An 18896-nucleotide genomic window follows, 5' to 3' on the forward strand; every position below is an offset into this window, starting at 1 on the left:
TGGGAGTTGGAGGGATCCTGTAGTTCTTCCCTGTATTGCTCTCCCAAGAGGTGGATACTGAATTCTGCAATCTGCTCAGTTGCTGGTTTTGTGGTTTCTTCCATGACATTCTCGATTTCATTGCTAATCTGGATTTTTAGAGAAAAATCCAAAAAATGTCAATGTTTACTCATGCAATCAACAAATATCTACTGATTGATATATATCATACACTGTGCCAAAACAAACTGTAATGATGGCCTTTTATACAGTATTTGACTTTGGAACTAATTGGGTAGACTTAAGACATAGGCTAATATTAAAATTACTGTGCATTTGCACATTCCTTTAAACACACAATGACTGCTTCAGGGAAAGACAGAACATTTTCCACAGATAACCACCGAAGTTGACCATCTGTGAGTTAAAAGAGTTGACTATACTAATATTATCATCTAAAAGTACCCTAGAAGAGTTGTTCTCAAATGTTTTGGTCTTAGTACCCCTTGAAACTCTTAAAAATCATTAAGAAACACAAAGAAGTTTGTTTGTTTGGACTATATCTATAGATAATTACCAAAGAAATTAAAAGAGAAAATTTTAAAATATTTATTCATTTAAAAATAAACTCACATTATAAAAATAACATATTTTGCAAAATAAAAAATGAACATATAAGAGTGTTTATATTTTTACATATTCTTTAATTTAGTTGGCTTAATAAGAAGACAGTGGATTCTCATATCTGCTTCTGTATTCAATCAGTAGCACTATGTTGTTTTAGTTGAAGCACATGAAGAAAAGTATTAAGGGAGAGATACAGGGGCGCCTGGGTGGCTCAATCGGTTAAGCCTCTGACTTCGACTCAGGTCAGATCTCACCCTCGTGGGTTTGAGCCCTGTGTCAGGCTCTGTGCTGACAGCTAGCTCAGAGCCTGGAGCCTGCTTCCAGTTCTGTGTCTCCCTCTCTCTCTGCCCCTCCCCCTCTCATGCTCTGTCTCTCTATCAAAAAAAAAAAAAATTAAAAAAATTTTTTAAATAAAAAAATAAAAAGGGAGAGATATAGATAGATATAGATATAGTTTTGAATGGTTATTTATTTTGTGAGAGAGAGAGAGCTCACATGTACATGCAAGAGAGAATGCATGCATAGGTTGGGGAGGTGCAGAGAGAGAAAAAAAGAGAATCCCAAGCAGGTGCTGCTGTGAGTACAGAGTCTGACATGGAGCTTTATCTCATCAATGGTGAGATCATGACCTGAACCGAAATCAAGAGTTAGATACTTCACCAACTGAGCCAGAAAGGGGGAAATATATTAATAGCTTTTTTTTAAATTGTAGAGATTCTTTTTAGATACTACACCAAACTCAACAAGTGGTGATTACTTAAAGATTAGTTGCTGTGTGGAATCTAAAACAGTATCAATGAAACTTTGGTATTCTGTAAGAGTAAAATCCAGCTCTTCCAGTGACCAATGCTGTAACAATCTGAACAATAAATGATGAATTATAATCCAAAGAATAAGATAAATACCCATGAGTCCATATGGATAGAAACAGAGGATTTAATAAATAAATGAGAGTTGACAATAGTGCCTTACAGAAGAATTCCAAGTAATAAATATAGAAAGAATGAGGGCAAGGGGTGCCTGGGTGGCTTAATCGGTTAAGCATCCGACTTCAGCTCAGGTCATGATCTTGCAGTTCGTGGGTTCCGGCCCCCAGTCAGGCTCTCTGCTGACAGTTAGCTCAGACCCTGGAGCCTGTTTTCTGATTCTGTGTCTCCCTCTCTCTCTGACCCTCCCCTACTCGCACTTTCTCTCTCTGTTTCTCAAAAATAAATAAAAAACATTTTTAAAAATTTGTTTAAAGAATGAGGGAAATAAAAAAAAAAACACTACTAGAATCCTAGTAGTAGTGACTGCTACATGTCATATACACTTGAGCTCATCCAAGTCCCTCCATTTCGATATAGAAGAAGAGGGGTTGGAATGGAAGAATGACTAGCCTAAGGGCTCACAGCAATCCAATGGCAAAGTCAGGAAGAGACTACAGAGGCTTTGCTTCAGTGTATCATTTTTCATCATTGATAGATGATATAATCAGACCTTCAAAATGACAGAATAGCACAGAATCTCGGTGATCCTACCATCCCTTGTGATGCTTGAATTCTCTCTATAGTATCCCTGACAAACGGCTGCTCATCCTCAGTTTAAATGTCTCTGATGAGAAAGAGTCGGGAGTTTCAAAGACAGACCATTACATTTCAAATAAAAAAGCCCTCATGGTTGGAAATTTCTTTAACTTTTTTTTCTTTCTTCTGTGCCCTTCACAACTCGGTTCCTGCTTCCCTTTTCCAGTCTCATCTTCCTCCCCTCCTCCTTCCACTATCTACTCTAGCCATGTTAAATTCCCATTTACAGACCAAGCAATGAGCAAATTTTCTCTTCTTGTGCCTAAGCAGTATAATTCCCATTGCTTTGAGACCTCAGTGAGACTTCTTCACTTTTCTCTTCCTCTGGTAAATACTATTCACCATCAGTTCAGACCTCAGCCCCACCAGAAAATTTCTCAGAACTGCCCTCTCAAAACTGACCCAGTGCTCCTAATGCTCTATTTCATTCTGCATTTGTCCTATCATAGTGCATACCACACAGAGCTTATAGTGCATGTTTATTTATCAGAATGCCTCCTAAAACAGTAACTGGCACATATCAGGCACTTACATATTTTTTGGCATTTTTATTAAGGTATAACTGATATATAATAAACATATATTAATAGAATAACTATTAAATAACAAACTGATATATAACAAACCTATATTACTGATATATAACTGATATATAACAAAGGTATAACTGATCTAAAACAAACATATATTACTTTCAGGCCTATGATGTCATGATTCAATATTTATATGTATTGCAAAATGTTCATCACAATAAGTCCAATTAGCATCCATCACCATACATAGTTAGAAATTTTTTTGTGATGAGAACTTTCAAACCTGCTTTCCTAACTATTTTCAAATAAATACAGTATTGTTAACTATAGATACCATGTATCTTACATCCCCATGACCTATTCATTTTATAACTAGAAATTTATACATTTTGTCCCCCGTCACCCATTTCACCCACTTCCATTCAAAGTTCTTAATATTAAGCCCAAATGTATATTCCTATAAACTCTACCACTGATCTCAGTTCTGTAATCTGGGACATACATAAAAACGGTGGTTGCCAGACAGCTCTTTAAATAAATATGGGCTGCTATCATGACCTCCCTGACTTCTTTAGTGCCTCTTCTCCAGACATTTCTTAGGCTCTTAGAGTGTGGTACACACAAGTGAGGTCTGCTCAATTAAAATATGATAGGATACCACCTATCGTATAACAGATTCTATATTTCTATTAACACAATCTACAATTCCACTAATTTTTACTAGCTCCCCTCGAGTAGCTGCATCATTCTGCTGCTTCATATAGAGACTAACATCCACAAAACTCTTAGTCTTATGTAATTTTATACAAAATTTTGTATTTTTCAGTATTAAATTTTATCTTGCTAAATTTGGATCAAAACTTCCATTTCCAGTATTATTATAAAAGAAATATTCTTAGTAATCTTTCTGCTACAGATGCCTAAAGTGCTGAGTCAATATTTTTTAATGTTTTTAATGCATAGGTGGTTTGCAAGAAAGTAAAGGAAATCCCAATAAGTCAAGAAAAACAGGTTAGAAAACTCAAGAGAGATGAATTAGTGTCGTGTGAGTACACGATAAATCTGCTGATCCTTTGTAATTTAGACTTTAGTTTTGAAAACCACAAAAGGATAGGATAAAAAGTTAAAGGTCTGTACTTTTTGAAAGGTCAAAGACTCCCACATAATGGTGAAACTTACAGCTACACTTCTGGTAAGCACAGAACAACTACAGACTTATCAAATTACTATGTCATACACCTGAAACGAATATAATATTGTGCATCAACTACACTTCAATTAAAAAAAAAAAAAAGACTCAGGGCACCTGGGCAGCTCAGTCTTTTAAGTGTCTGACTTTAGCTCAGGTCATGATCTCATGGTTTGTGAACTGGAGCTGTGCATCGAGCTTTCTGCTGTCAATGGGGAGCCAGCTTCAAATCCTTTGTCCCTCTATTTCTCTGCCCTGCCCCTGTCTGTGCGCTCTCTCTCTCTCAAAAAAAAATAAACATTTAAAAAATTTTTAATAAAATAAAAAATTTTTGAAGACTTCCATTTAAAGCAAGGATTCTAAAAACAATGGAAAATTTGAACAATGAATTAAACTAAGCTGAAGGAAGAATTAGTAAACTGGAAGACATATCTGATCCAACACAAAGAGACAAAGAAAATTATTAAAGAGTGGTTAACAAACATGAGGGATAGGGTCACCTGGATGGCTCAGTCGGTTAATTCTTGTTAGGTATCTTTATACTACTTTGTTTTCTTACTGATTCTATAAATTGGCTTGAAATTATCCTTTCTTTCAGATATTGATGTTCCAATTACATACAATTCCTTCATTTTTACTATAGGGAATTCTATCTCATTCTATAAATGTTCCCAGACCTAAACCATAACTATTGTGTCCCAAGGTCAGAACCATGGTATCACTTTTTATTCATTCATTCACAAATATTTATCAAATGGCGATATTTCTCAGCAGCATCTAGTCTGGATAAAGTTGTACAGAGGGTAAATGTATTGATTCAGAAATCCACTCAGGGATCCCATACTACTACCAGCTTTGTTCAGTGAGAGGGAAGGTAGGGAGGCAGAGTGGGGTGATTTGACCTGATTACAGAGAAGTTAAAATGTCAAAGTTGTGAAGAAAATGTGCAAGGCAACTAAATTGCATCTTTCTGGTGAATATGTTCAATCAGAGTTTGCACTGTATTAAGTACTCTAAGATTTATAAATCCCCAAATTTTAAAAATTCATATTTGACAGAATTCCTAACAAAATATTTCTATCTACCTGGGCAGCCTGTGTACTTCCTTTTTAAAACTGAATATTATAGAAAGTAAATGTAATATCATTTCATTGATAGGTTACTGTTAATAATGATGCATTTAAAAGGCACAGTATTTCTTGATTTTTCAACTACATAAAACCTGCATCCTTTTCCTCTGAAGAAGGCTAAGTTCTCATCTATCATGTGACAGAAGAACATAGGCAAATGACAGTAAACAGACAATGAGTTTATGATGACGACAATTCCCCAAGCACAAGTTATTTCATTTACAGCCTGAAACTGTCTCTTGCAAAATCAAATTTACTCAGCTCTCCAAGGAATCCTAGATTCTTTTTAATATAATGGTTTTAGAATCTACATTTCCATAAAGGAAACCACATGAAGTTTTGTGCAGTTTGTCAGTGGAACATAAGTCTCTCTTAACCCTTGTTCTCCATGTTAATAACTAAATAACAAAACACAGCATCACTCACATTCTCCTCGGGACTCTCCTTGCTGCTCTCTGAGGCACCTTCATAGGAGGTCACCCCTGGATATGGAACACTGAGAACAGCACCTAAGTAGAAAAACAAAAACATGTACATGACTTTAGTCCCTAAGTCAGAATCATATCAAGAAATAATGAACTGACTTCAAAACAATCCCTGTAAGTCATTTGCTTTTTCAATTGGAAATTCAGCACATTCTAAACTTAAGACACATTTGCATAGAGTCTTCATAGAAGAGAAAATAATTACAACTAAGTCATTCATGCAACAAGCATTTAATGAGCACCTACTATAGGCCAGCCTCTATGCAAGATTTGTTAAGGGTACAGACAAAACTTTTATCCTTAAAACACCTAGTAAAGGGATAGATACTGAAAAATGTAATAGAACCAGACAGGGAAAGTGGGTGAAGGTTGGAGACTGGCTAGGAGTTGATCATTGTTGAAGCTGGGATCACTGTGCTATTCTATTTTTTTGTGTATGTTTGAAATTTGCAATAAAGAAAAGCTTTTTAAAAAAATTAAAAATAAATAAAGCAGTTATCAATTTATAGGGAATACAAAAATCAAGGAAACATGTTAAAGTACACCACAGAATGCAATCGGAAAAATCTTTACTTTGAGAAACTCATACAAGATAAATGACAACTAGTGGAGCTAGAAAGGTTCTACCTATTGATATAAGCAGTGGTTACAGAGTGTTTGCCTTAAAGTAATTCTTTAGGTCATACGTTTGTTTTAAGTAGTTTTCCGAATGTATTGTACTTAATAATTAAAGATCTTTAAGTACCCACAACATAATGCCTTAAAATAAATGAAATCACAATTACTTTCTTGAGACTCTTAAACAACATATAAGGAGACAGAAGCCTGACATTTTTTGAATGTGAGGTGGAATGTGTGCCTGCTTACAAGATCATCTTAAGCCACAAATAATTTAAAAAGTGAATAAATGCATAAGAACACACCTCCTGATGCTGGGGTATCACCAACAGGAACTGGAGATGATAATTCCAAGCTAAGGTAAAAAAAAAAAAAAAAAAACGTTTAACATTAATAAAAATAATAAAAATATGTGGATATATTTTGGGGTTTATTTTCCAAAAAAGAATTCACTAGATCTCCAAACAACTGTTCCCAAACCCAAGTACTGATTTAACAAGGTTTGAAAAAATATAGTTTTCCTAATTTATTTTATATGTACTGATTTCTACTCAGGTAGAATCACCCTATATAAAGTACTTCCCTACTATTTTATCAGTCTGTTTGATTTCTTCTCAGTTATCACTATGTGAAATTATTTGTTTATTTATTTATCTACTTCTTTATCTCTGTCTCTAATCTCTTAATCCTCTAGACTGGCATTGTCATGGTAGTCACTGGACTTATGTAATAATTTAAATTAACTAACATTAAATAAAGTTTAAAATTAACTACAATTAACTAAAGTTTAGAATTAAATAAAATTTAACAAAGTTTAAAATGAAGTGTAAAAAGATTAATTAAAGTTTAAAATTTAAAACATTTTAATATTAAAACAACCATGGCCATATTGTGGAGCTGCCTATAAAGTTAAAATTAATATTCAGATATTAAGTATGATCATTCAAAGACATTTCATGACTGGAACTGGAGTTGGGGAGCCAACTAGGGCAATGTTCCCTAAAATTCCAGGCTTTGATAGAAAATTTGAGAAACTGGGGCACCTGGCTGGCTCCATTGGTGAAGCATGTGACTTTTGAGCTTGGGGTTGTGAGTTCGAGCCTGATGGTGTGTGTAGTGATTACTTAAAAAATAAAAAATCTTTAAAAAAAAAAAGAAAGAGGGGCGCCTGGGTGGCTCAGTCGGTTAAGCCTCCGACTTCAGCTCAGGTCAGATCTCACGTTCGTGGGTTCGAGCCCCGCGTCAGGCTCTGTGCTGACAGCTAGCTCAGAGCCTGGAGCCTGCTTCCGGTTCTGTGTCTCTTTCTCTCTCTGACCCTCCCCCTCTCATGCTCTGTCTCCCTCTGTATCAAAAATAAATAAAACATTTAAAAAAATTAAAAAAGAAAGAAAGAAAGAAAGAAAATTTGAGAAAGTGAGTTTTTAAAAATCTCGTAAAGATTCTTCTGATTTTTAAAAATACTATCTAGGAGGAGAAGAAGCAAGATGGTGGAGAAATAAGGAGCGCCGTACTTCTTGCTTGCATCTCTGAAACAAATAAGGGCTAAAGCCAAAGGACACTGAACCGCAAGAGTCTGGGAGGAAAAGAGACAGAGTCCACTAAGAAGACAGCCTCATAGGTGCGTGATTGTGAAATGAGGAAGATAAAAATGGGCCAGGACCTGGAGGCACAGAGTGGAGGGAGCCCCTCTGCAGAGAGTGAGAAGAGAAAGAAACTGTTCATAGAACTGTCTCTGGAGAAGAGAAAAAACTGGGCCCTGGTGGGAGAGGGATCCTATCATCCCATCTCTAACCAGAGTGCCTTCAGAGAGAGATCCCATCTCTAATAGTTGTGCTTTCCTTGGGCTGGGTGCCCCGGTCCCAGTGGGCATCAGGAGGAACTGCTCCTCTACTCCCCCTTCTCAACCCCTGGCCAGAAAGTGGCCCTGACTTGTCGGATTACATTTTGGGCATTAAATCGCGTGGACTAAGATCTGGAAAGGAGGCAGGGCTTGGAACATAACACACAGCCCACCTTGCCTACGCCTGTGGCACAGGGAGATTGGACCCAAAAAAGTGATTTGTAATGCTTGGCTCGAGAAGGGACTGGGGCCCAGCCATTTTTCTCCCCACAAACACCAAGGCAGGGTCTCAGGGAGCAGGTCACAGGACCCACAGGGGAGGCAAGACCTGCCTGCACCATATCATGCCCATCTGGGCTGGAGAGCTACTTTTTTTTTTTTTTTTTTACCGGAGCCTAGGACAAGACCATCATTGATGCATTACCGTGATTAACTCTAGATCAATTCTTGCTATTCAAATATATTTTCCCTTATCTCATTCTTATCTCTCCCCTCTGCTGGACTGGGCACTCTGGTTATTGGTTTGCTTAAACAGTCACATTTAATCCATTTTCTTAATGCATACTCTACACCTCCATCGTTACCTTCCTTTCTCTCTCTCTCTAGAATAATCAGACTATATAGTTTCTCTGGGTAACATTATCTTTGTTTCTTTCTCCTCACCTTCTACCATATTCTCCTTTTTCTCTGGCTGAACTAAGCCTTTGAGTCTCTCTGCCTGGTCAATGTTCAATGTCTCTTTCTCCCCACCCCTGTCATTTCTCTCTTTACATATGCTCTTCCATCAGCATTTCCTCCACCCTGCTCTTTATCTGTAGCTGGGATTTCTGGTTTTATGCTTTTAGACTGCCCTTTGTCTTTTGTTGTTTTTGTTTTTCTTTCTTTCTTTTTTTTTTTTTTTTCCAATTTGGTTTGCTTGTGTCTCTGATTGGTGAGTTTGTATGCCTTTGTTCGCTGTTAGTCTGTCAGTTTTCCTTTCAAGGGCTACCTCAAGAAACAAGCCAAAGTACACATGGTGGAGAGTCCCAAATATCACTTCAAGTATAGAAATAAAGCAACCAAAGGCACAACAAAAGAGACCAAGGGACACCATTAAATGAACACCTCCTGAATGAACAGGCCCTGGAGAGTCTCTGAGCCTCCTTTGATATAGTAGTACTTGCAGGTGCAGAGTGCATAACAAGCTTTTAAAACTTACAAGAGATAGGGGCACCAGAGTGGCTCAGTCGGTTAAGCTTCCAACTTCAGCTCAGGTTATGATCTTGTAGTGTGTGGTTTTGAGCCCTACATCGGGCTCTGTGCTGACAGCTCAGAGCTTGGAGCCGCTGTCAGATTCTGTGTCTCCCTCTATCCCTATGCCCCTCCCCCATTCATGCTCTGTTTCTCTGTCTAATGATAAATATTAAAAATTTTTTTAAAAACTTACGAGACAGAAAGCTAGCCAAAATGACCGAACAGAAAAACTCTCCTCTAAAGAAATCCCAGGAAGAAATGACAGCTAACGAATTGCTCAAAACAGATATAAGCAACATAACTGACCAAGAATTTAGAACAATAGTCATAAAATCAATCACTAGGCTTGAAAAAGGCATGGAAGACACCAGAGAAGCTATTGATACAAAGATTATGGACCTTAAAAATAGTTGTGATGAATTAAAAAATGCTATAAATGAGGTGCATAATAAAATGAAGGTGGTCATTGCATGGATTGAAGAGGCAGAGAGGAGAATAGGTGATTTAAAAGACACAATTATGGAAAAAGAGGAAGCGGAGAAAAAGAGAGACAAATTGATCTAGGAGCACGAAAGGAAAATTCGAGAACTGAGTGATGCAATCAAACAGAACAATATCCATATCATAGGAATTCCAGAAGAAGAAAGAGAAAGAGGCTGAAGGAGTACCTGAGCAAACTATAGCTGAGAACTTCCCCAATCTGGGTTAGGAAACAGACTTTGAAATCCAAGAGGCAGAGAGAACTCCCCTCAGATGCAACTTGAATCTATCTTTTGCATGACATATCATAGTGAAACTGGCAAAATATAAAGATAAGAGAGAATTCTGAAAGCAGCTAGGGATAAAAGGGCCCCAACCTACAAAGGGAGACCTAGCAGAGTAGTCGCAGACCTATCTACTGAAACTTGGCAGGCCAGAAAGGAATGGCAGGAAATCTTCAGTGTGAGGAACATAAAAAATACGCAGCCAAAAAAAAAAATATGCAGCCAAGAATCCTCTATCAAGCAAGCCTGTCTTTCAGAATAGAAAGAGAGATAAAGGTTTTCCCAGGTAAGCAAAAATTGAAAGAATTCATCACCACTAAACCAACCCTACAAGAAATCCTAAGAGAGACTCTATGAGAGAAATATTGCAAGGAATACAAGGTACCAGAGACACACTACAAGCATGAATCCCACAGAGAACACAATGACTCTAATCCCATATTTTTCAATAATAACACTGAATGTAATGGACTAAATGCTCCAATGAAAAGTCATAGAGAATCAGAATGGACAAAAAAATCCATCTATTTGTCATCTACAAGAGACTCATCTTAGACCTGAAGACACCTTGAGATTGAAAGTAAGGGAATGGAGTAATATCTATCATGCCACTGGAAGTCAAAATAAAGCTGGAGTAGCCAGGCTTATATCAGACAAACTGGACTTTAAAGTAAAGGCAGTAACAAGAGATGAAGAAGGGCATTATATAATAATTACAGGGTCTATCCATCAGCAAGACCTAACAATTATAAATGTCTACGCACCGAATTTGGAAGCACCCAAATACATACAACAATGAATCACAAACAGAAACAATCTTATTGATAAGAATGTGCTAATAGCAGGGGACATTAATACTCCGCTTACAGCAATGGATAGATCAACTAGACAGAAAATCATTAAAGAAACAATGGACCTGAACACCACATTGGACCAGATGAATTTGACAGGTAAATTTAGAACTCTACATCCTGCGACTATGGAATTCACCTTCTTCTCAAGTGTGCATGGCACATTCTGCAAGATAGATCACAAACTGGGTCATAAAGCAGCCTTCGATAAATATAAAAGAATAGATATCATACCATGCATACTTTCAGATCACAATACTATGAATCTTGATATCAATCATAGGAAAAAGTCTAGAAACCCCCCAAAAACATGGATGTTAAAGAACATCCTACTAAAGAACGAATGGGCCAATCAGTCAGAGAAGAAATTTAAAAATATACAGAAACAAATGAAAATGAAAATACAACAATCCAAACTCTTTGGGATGCAGTAAAGGCAGTTCTAAGAGGAAAGTACATGGTACTCCAGGCCTATTTCAAGAAACTAGAAAAGCGCAAATACAAAATGTAAGAGGAAATTAAAGGAACTAGAAGCAGAGCAGAAAGAGCACCCCAAAGCCAGCAGAAAAAGAGAAATAATAAAGATTAGGGCAGAAATAAATAATATAGAATCCAAAAAAAAAAAAAACAACAACCCCACAACAGTTTAACAGATCAATGAAACCCAGAGTTGGTTTTCTGAAAAAATAAACCAAATTGATAAACTTCTAGCCAGGCATCTCAAAAAGAAAAAAGAGAGCACTCCAATAGACAAAATCACGAATGAAAATGGATTTATTATAACCAATCCCTCAGAAATACAAAGAATTATCAGAGAATACTATGAAAAATTATATGCAAACAAACTGAAATTCAAATGGGAAGAGATAGAAAATCCGAACAGACCCATAATTAGTGAAGAAATAAAATAAGTTATCAAAAATATCCCAACAAATAAGAGCCCTCGGCAAGATGGCTTCCCTGGGGAATTCTACCAGACACTTAAAGCAGAGTTAATACCCATTCTTCTCAAGCTATTCCAAAAAATAGAAATAGAAGGAAAACTTCCAAACTCATTCTTTGAAGCCAGCATCACTTTGATTCCCAAACCAGACAGAGACCCAGCAAAAAAAAGAGAACTACTGGCCAATATCCTTGATAAAAGATAAAAACTATATGATCCTATCGATAGATGCAGAAAAAGCATTTGACAAAATACAGCATCCTTTCTTAATAAGAACTCTCGAGAAAGTTGGGATAGAAGGAACTTACTTAAACATCATAAAAGCCATTTATGAGAAGCCCACAGCCAATATAATCTTCAATGGGGAAAAACTGTAAGATTTCCCCCTGAGATCAAGAACACAACCAGGATGTCCACTCTCACCACTGTCGTGTAACATAGTGCTGGAAGTCATAGCATCAGCAATCAGACAACAAAAGCAAATTAAAGGCATCAGAATTGGCAAAGAAGAAACCAAACTTTCACTTTTCACAGATGACATTATACTCTACATGGAAAACTTGACCTACTCCACCAGAAGCCTACTAGAACTGATCAATGAATTCAGCAAAGTCACAGGGTACAAAATCAATGTACAGAAATTGGTTGCATTTTTATACACCAATAATGAAGCAACAGAAAGAGAAATCAAGAAACTGAGCACATTCACAATTGCACAACCAAAAAACATAAAATACCTAGGAATAAACTTAACCAAAGATATGAAATATCTGTATGATGAAAAGTATAGAAAATGTATTAAGGAAATTGAAGAAGACACAAAGAAAATGAAAAACATTTCATGCTCATGGATCATAAGAATATTGTTAAAATGTCATTATTACCTAAAGCAATCTACACATTCAAGGCAATCCCAATCAAAATTGCAACAGCAAACTATCCTAAAATTTGTTTGGAGCCACAAAAGACCCAGAATAGCCAAAGTAATACTGAAGAAGAAAACCCAAACAGGAGGCATCACAGTCCCAGACTTTAGCCTCTACTACAAAGATGTCATCATCAAGACAGTATGTCATTGGCACAAAAACAGAAACATAGGCCAATGGAATAGAATAAAGAACTCAGAATTAGACCCACAAATGCATGGCCAATTAATCTTTGACAAAGCAGGAAAGACTATCCAATGGAAATAAGACAGCCTCTTTAACAGATGGTGCTGGGAGAACTGGCCCATCATGCAAAAGAATGAAACTAGACCACTTTCTTATACCATACACAAAAATTAACTCAAAATGGATGAAGGACCTGAATGTGAGATAGGAAACCATCAAAACCCTAGGGGAGAAAGCAGGAAACAACCTCCTTGAACTCAACTGCAGCAGTTTCTTCCTTGACACATCCCCACAGGCAAGGGAATCAAGAGCAAAAATGAACTATTGGGACCTCATCAAGATAAAAAGCTTCTGCACTGCAAAGGAAACAATCAAGAAAACTAACAGGCAACTGACGGAATGGGAAAAGATAGTTGCAAATGACATATCAGATAAAGGGCTAGTATCCAAAATCTAAAAGAACTCACCAAACGCCACACCTGAAAAGCAAATACTCCCGTGAAGAAATGGGCAGAAGACACCAACAGACATTTTTCCAAAGAGGACATCCAGATGGCCAACAGACACATGAAATGATGCTCAGCATCACTCATCATCAGGGGAATACAAATCAATACCACACTGAGATACCACCTCATGCCAGTTAGAGTGGCTAAAATGAACAAATCAGGAAACTATAGATGCTGGCAAAGATGTGGAGAAACGTGCACCCTCGTACACTGTTGGTGGGAATGTAAACCTCTAGAACACAGTGCAGATCCCCTCTGGAAAACAGTGTGGAGGGGCGCCTGGGTGGCTCAGCCGGTTAAGCTTCTGACTTCGGCTCAGGTCATGATCTCATGGTTAGTGGGTTTGAGGCCTGCATCGGGTTCTGTGCTGACACCTCAGAGCTTGGAGCCTGCTTCAGATTCTGTGCCCCTCTCTGTCTCTGCCCCTCCCCCACTCATGCTCAGTTTCTTTCTGTCTCAATAATGAATAAAAACATTTAAAAAATTAAAAAAAAAAGAAAATAGTGTGGAGTTTCCTCAAAAAATTAACAATAATACTCCCCTATGACCCAGAAATAGCACTACTAGGGATTTATCCAAGGGATACTGGAGTGCTGACGCATAGGGGCACATGTACCCTAATGTTCATAGCAACACTTTCAACAATAGCTAAATCATGGAAAGAGCCTAAATGTCCATCAACTGATGAATGGATCAAGAAGATATGGTTTATCTTTACTATGGAATACTACATGGCAATGAGAAAGAATGAAATCTGGCCATTTGTAGCAACATGGATGGAATGCGAGGGTGTCATGCTAAGTGAAATAAGTTAGGCAGAGGACAGATACCATATATTTTCACTTATAAGTGGAACAGGAGAAACTTAACAGAGGGCCTTGAGGGAGGGTAAGGGGAAAACAATAGTTGGGGAGAGGAAGGGAGGCAAATCATGAGAGAGTTTTGAATATTGAGAACAAACTTAGGGCTGATGGGGGTACGGGAGAGGGGAAGGGGGTGATGGGCATGGAGGAGGGCACTTGTTGGGATGAGCACTGGGTATTATATGAAAACCAACTTGACAATAAACTATAAAAGAAAAACAAAATAAAAATAAAAATACTATCTAGAAAGAATAACATATTAAACCATTACACTAAACGTATTACTTTGGTTATTTTATAGTGCATTTGCAGGAAATTGCTTCTCAGTGAGCTGTCATCCAGAAGAACCTAAGGAATATGACATCTGGATAAGACGTTATTATGAGTGATACCTGGGGAAAGGGCCTGGCTTCTCAGGTTGCAGGGAATAGAGCTAAAAGCAAATAAGATTGAAATGCATTTGAGACAGACATTAACATAATCAGGTCTGAATAGGGTCTATCAGTTGTCCACAGGTAGAACCACTTGCCAATACCTTCATTTTATAGATGAAAAAATGAAATCCAAATGAAGAAAGCAATTTTTTCTGGGTGACACAATGACTTGATATGGTCCAAGGCCATACCTAACCACATCTAGTTCCCTTTTCAATAATAACAAGAGCAGAATGAGTACAACTAGGAGCACCTGGGTGGCTCAGTTGGTTGAGTATCCAACTCTTGACCTCAGCTCAGGTCATGACAGGAGAAACTTAACAGAGGACCATGAGGGAGGGTAAGGGGAACTGAGCCCTGTGTTAGGCTCTGCACTGAGCATGAGCATGCACTCTCTCTCCCTCTGCCCCTCTCCCCCACTCATGCACCTATGCACACACACTCTCTCTCTCTCTCTAAAATAAAACAAAAATTTTTTAAAAATGAATACAACTAAAATTTTCATAAATCAAGCATTATGTTAAGTGTTTCATTGTGGTTAATCCAGTTAATTGTGGCAACAATCTTAACAGGAAGATACTAATATCCTCATTTATATATATGAGGAAACTAATATTAGAAGAAGTTAAGAACAGCTAGTCAATGGAGGTGCTATGATGTAAAACAGGTCCATTTGATTAAGAAACCTCCCTCTCATTCACCGTAATTCCACACAACATGGCCTTTACATGAGCCATATTGACTAGACGGGCAAACAACATGATTTCACTTGGCTTAATAATAACAGCCTACATGAACTTAATGACCTAAAGGTCACAGTGTCTAAGGTCCCAAAAAAAGAAGGGAAACCCAGTCAAAGTTGGAGAGCTATGGAGAGGAGAGAGAACAAAGACATCAAAGTAAGACAGAGCACACCACAGTAACTAGAAATGGAAGTTGGGATGACATGGCAAAGGAAACAGACCTCACATGGTTTCAGTGAAATTGTCCTCCACATGAAGATTACGTCTGATAAGTTAGTCACAGGGATAAGGATGAAGCATCTAAAAAATAAAAATAACTAAATGCAACTAAAAAAATAATATAATAACATTTTTGTATGGTGACAGATGGTAACTACACTTACGGTAGTAAGCACTTTGCAATTATATAATTCTTGAATGACTATGTTGTACACCTGAAACTAATATATAAAATTGTATGTCAACTATACTTCACTTTAAATTTTTTTAATTTAAATTTAAAAAGAGAAATACTGCAACTAAAAAATAAGCAAACAAATTAATTAATTAAATTTAAGTTAATTCTCTAAGGAAGCACTCACAATGGAGTAGTTTGTTTACTTCAGCAGAACTAGATTTCACTTACTGAATTCAAATTAACATTAATTTAATGATGGTAAGTAGGCAACTCTCAGTAATTCAAATCATTCCAACACTTAATCCCTCATTTCCCCACTCTCAAAAAACACTAAAACACTTAACAACAAGAATCCTTTCATTCTCATTAGGTATGCCTCCTGCAGGGATCCTCTAAAATGTCACAACAGAGCTAGAACACAGAGTTTTATTGAGTTTGGAGACAGAAATGCTACTTCGTTTCTAGGCCAAACCACAGAATTGAAGTTGGTCAGCTAAGATCTTTAACTTAATAGCAGCAGCAAACAACCTCCCAGATTCTCATCTCCTCAGTTCAGCCAGCACATAATTTATTACTTCGCCTCTACTGCCTAACCCTATCAGAATTCAGGTGAGATTGTATCAGAAGATATCATAGTCACATGGAGCATAAATTCAAAAATAAGCCAAGCATAATTTTATATCTAGATTACTACTCCCTTTGACAATTCTCTATACTCTGCTTTGCCCTTGAATCTGTTAACTGTGATCAGCACGTGATAACAAAAGAACTCAAGACACAGAGCCAAGAATCCTCCGTGCTGATCCCAGAAGTATCATTAACTTTGTGTTCACCTTAGAAAAATATCTCACTTGCTCTGGGCCTCAAGAACTTAATCTCCAAAACAAGAATACCTCCCTACCCTACCTATTTCACAAAGATATTGATGAAAACTAAATGAAATATTACATGCAGAAGCATCACAAAAATATGAAATGCTAACCAAATATAAAAGAAAACAGAGGTAATAGTGGAGCAAGGATATCTATGTCCCAAACAGAATAAAACATTTACTTAAAAAAATGTATATTTTGCTTTGTGGTCCATGATAGGCATCCTCAATGACAAATGTTAAGTTAATTGATACAAAATAAAATCCCAAAGAACAGCCCTTTTATTGAGACTATCACCAGAGACCTGATAATAAACTTGGGTAATTGAGCAGAAATTCGGTTATTTATTTAACAGCTATTTGGTGAACATATAACCCAGGTGGGGCTCTGTACCGGTTATGGAGACCATACGGGAAGTCCACAAGGCAGTGGGTTAAGCACTGACTGGAGCTAAGTGGAGATGCTTTCAAGATCTCCAACTATAATGTAAGACAAGTGCTGGAGGAAGGCCTTTTGTAAATAGGGAACATGAGAGAGACTTGAGCATGTTTAAATGCTAATAAGGATTTAGTAAGGTGAGAAGGTGAAGACTCAAGAGAGAGAGAGAAACAATGATAGGGAGATGTCTAAGAACTAAGATTGGATTTAAGGTCCTAAGTAAGGTTGGAAAATGTTTTTTTTCTTTTTTAAAGACAGTGGGAGCCAATAGTAGGGGAAGCTTAAAATGATACTGAACAGAGTGTTTGATGCAAGGCTATGTCACAAGGTGGGTTAGAGTTCACATAGAGAGAACAGCTGTGATGGAACAACAGTGGCCTCCACACTCTTATCCCCAGAACCTGTGAGTATGTTAAGTTACATACAAAGGACGATTAAGGTGGCAGTTGGAATTAAGGCTGCTTATCAGCTGGCCCTAAAATAGGGACGGTGGCCATGTTTCTCCAGGTAGATCCAGTGTAGTCATAAGAAGAGGCAGAACAGTGTCAGAGTGATGAAATGTGAGAAAGACTTGACCAGCCATTACTAGCTTTGAAGATGGAAGGGGGTCATGAACCAAGCAACGTGGGTGGTTTTTAGAAGTTGGAAAAGGCAAAACAAAAACAAAAACAAAAACAGATTCTCAACTGTAGCTTCCAGAAGGTAAGGCAAACCTGCCAACACCTTAAGACCCATGTCAGATTTCTGAGCTAAGCAACTATAGGACAAATTTGTGTTGTTTTAAACTATTAAAGTCTGTGGTAATTTACTACAGCAGCAATAAAAATCTAACACAAGAATCTCAACACAGAGAATACAGAGTAATTTCCAAAAAATCATAAAAAATAAATTTGAATATAGAAAAGTAAAGAGCAAATTAAGGATTACAATGGATCACAATAGAAGTCAAGTTGGATAAAGGGAGCTGGGTTGCTCAGTGGTTTACGCGTCTCATTTTTACCTCAGGTCATGATCTCGCAGTTTTTGGGTTTGAGCTCCACATCAGGCTCTGGGCTGACAGCTCAGAGGCTGGAGCCTGCTTCAGATTCTGTGTCTCCCTCTCTCTTAGTGCCATTACCCCACTCACACTCTGTTTCTGTCTCTCAAAAATAAATAAATATTAAAAAAAAAAAAAAAGAAAGAACTCAAGTTGGATAAACATGGGCTTAGTGAATTCTTAGGCCACTCTATGGTTTCACTCCCAGTGAAACCCCAGCTCACCCCTTTTAGCAACAGTCGGCAGTTTTCACCCCACCCCAGCCTCATCTGTTCTGGTTGCACAGAAAAGATACTTTAAATTCTAAAATTCTCAATATTCATTTATATTTTAATATATTGTCATTTTTGTACATGTTATTTTCTAAGAACAGTAAATAATATTTTCAGCTCCTTATGCATAGTACAGACAGTGCCTTATCAATAAGAATATGGGATTCAGTCAGTCCTGCTAGGATGCTTATTTGTGAATTTGTTCCAACGTGATTAACACAGTAGGAAACAACTGAGCATAACACAAAATTTCTCCTTTATTTCTCAAATTTATTGAGAAATGCTAGGAAACCAAAGAAAACTGCACCCAGCTGAAGTGACCCAGACAGGAATACACAAAACATACATACACCACACCTTAAACATCTTCCAGCTACCCTTTGTGCCATGAGCCACACCCACCCTCATATGGTGTTAGAACCGTCCATCCTATTTCAGGTGAACCTCTTTCCACCACTTTATA

At 37.3% G+C, this 18896-nt stretch overlaps 1 protein-coding gene across 1 annotated transcript in view; it reads right to left on the reverse strand.

Annotated features, from left to right (window-relative positions):
- IMPG2 (interphotoreceptor matrix proteoglycan 2) overlaps window positions 1-18896 on the reverse strand; it is a 76950-nt gene that overhangs the window by 41676 nt on the left and 16378 nt on the right. The window contains exons 5-7 of the mRNA XM_029938698.1: window positions 6432-6481; window positions 5450-5532; window positions 12-128 (exon numbers count right to left, since the gene is read on the reverse strand). Coding sequence (XP_029794558.1) covers window positions 12-128; window positions 5450-5532; window positions 6432-6481 — 250 coding nt within the window. The remainder of the gene's footprint in view (window positions 1-11; window positions 129-5449; window positions 5533-6431; window positions 6482-18896) is intronic.

The sequence above is a fragment of the Suricata suricatta genome, chromosome 5 (genome assembly GCF_006229205.1).
Source record: "Suricata suricatta isolate VVHF042 chromosome 5, meerkat_22Aug2017_6uvM2_HiC, whole genome shotgun sequence".
NCBI lineage: Eukaryota > Metazoa > Chordata > Mammalia > Carnivora > Herpestidae > Suricata > Suricata suricatta.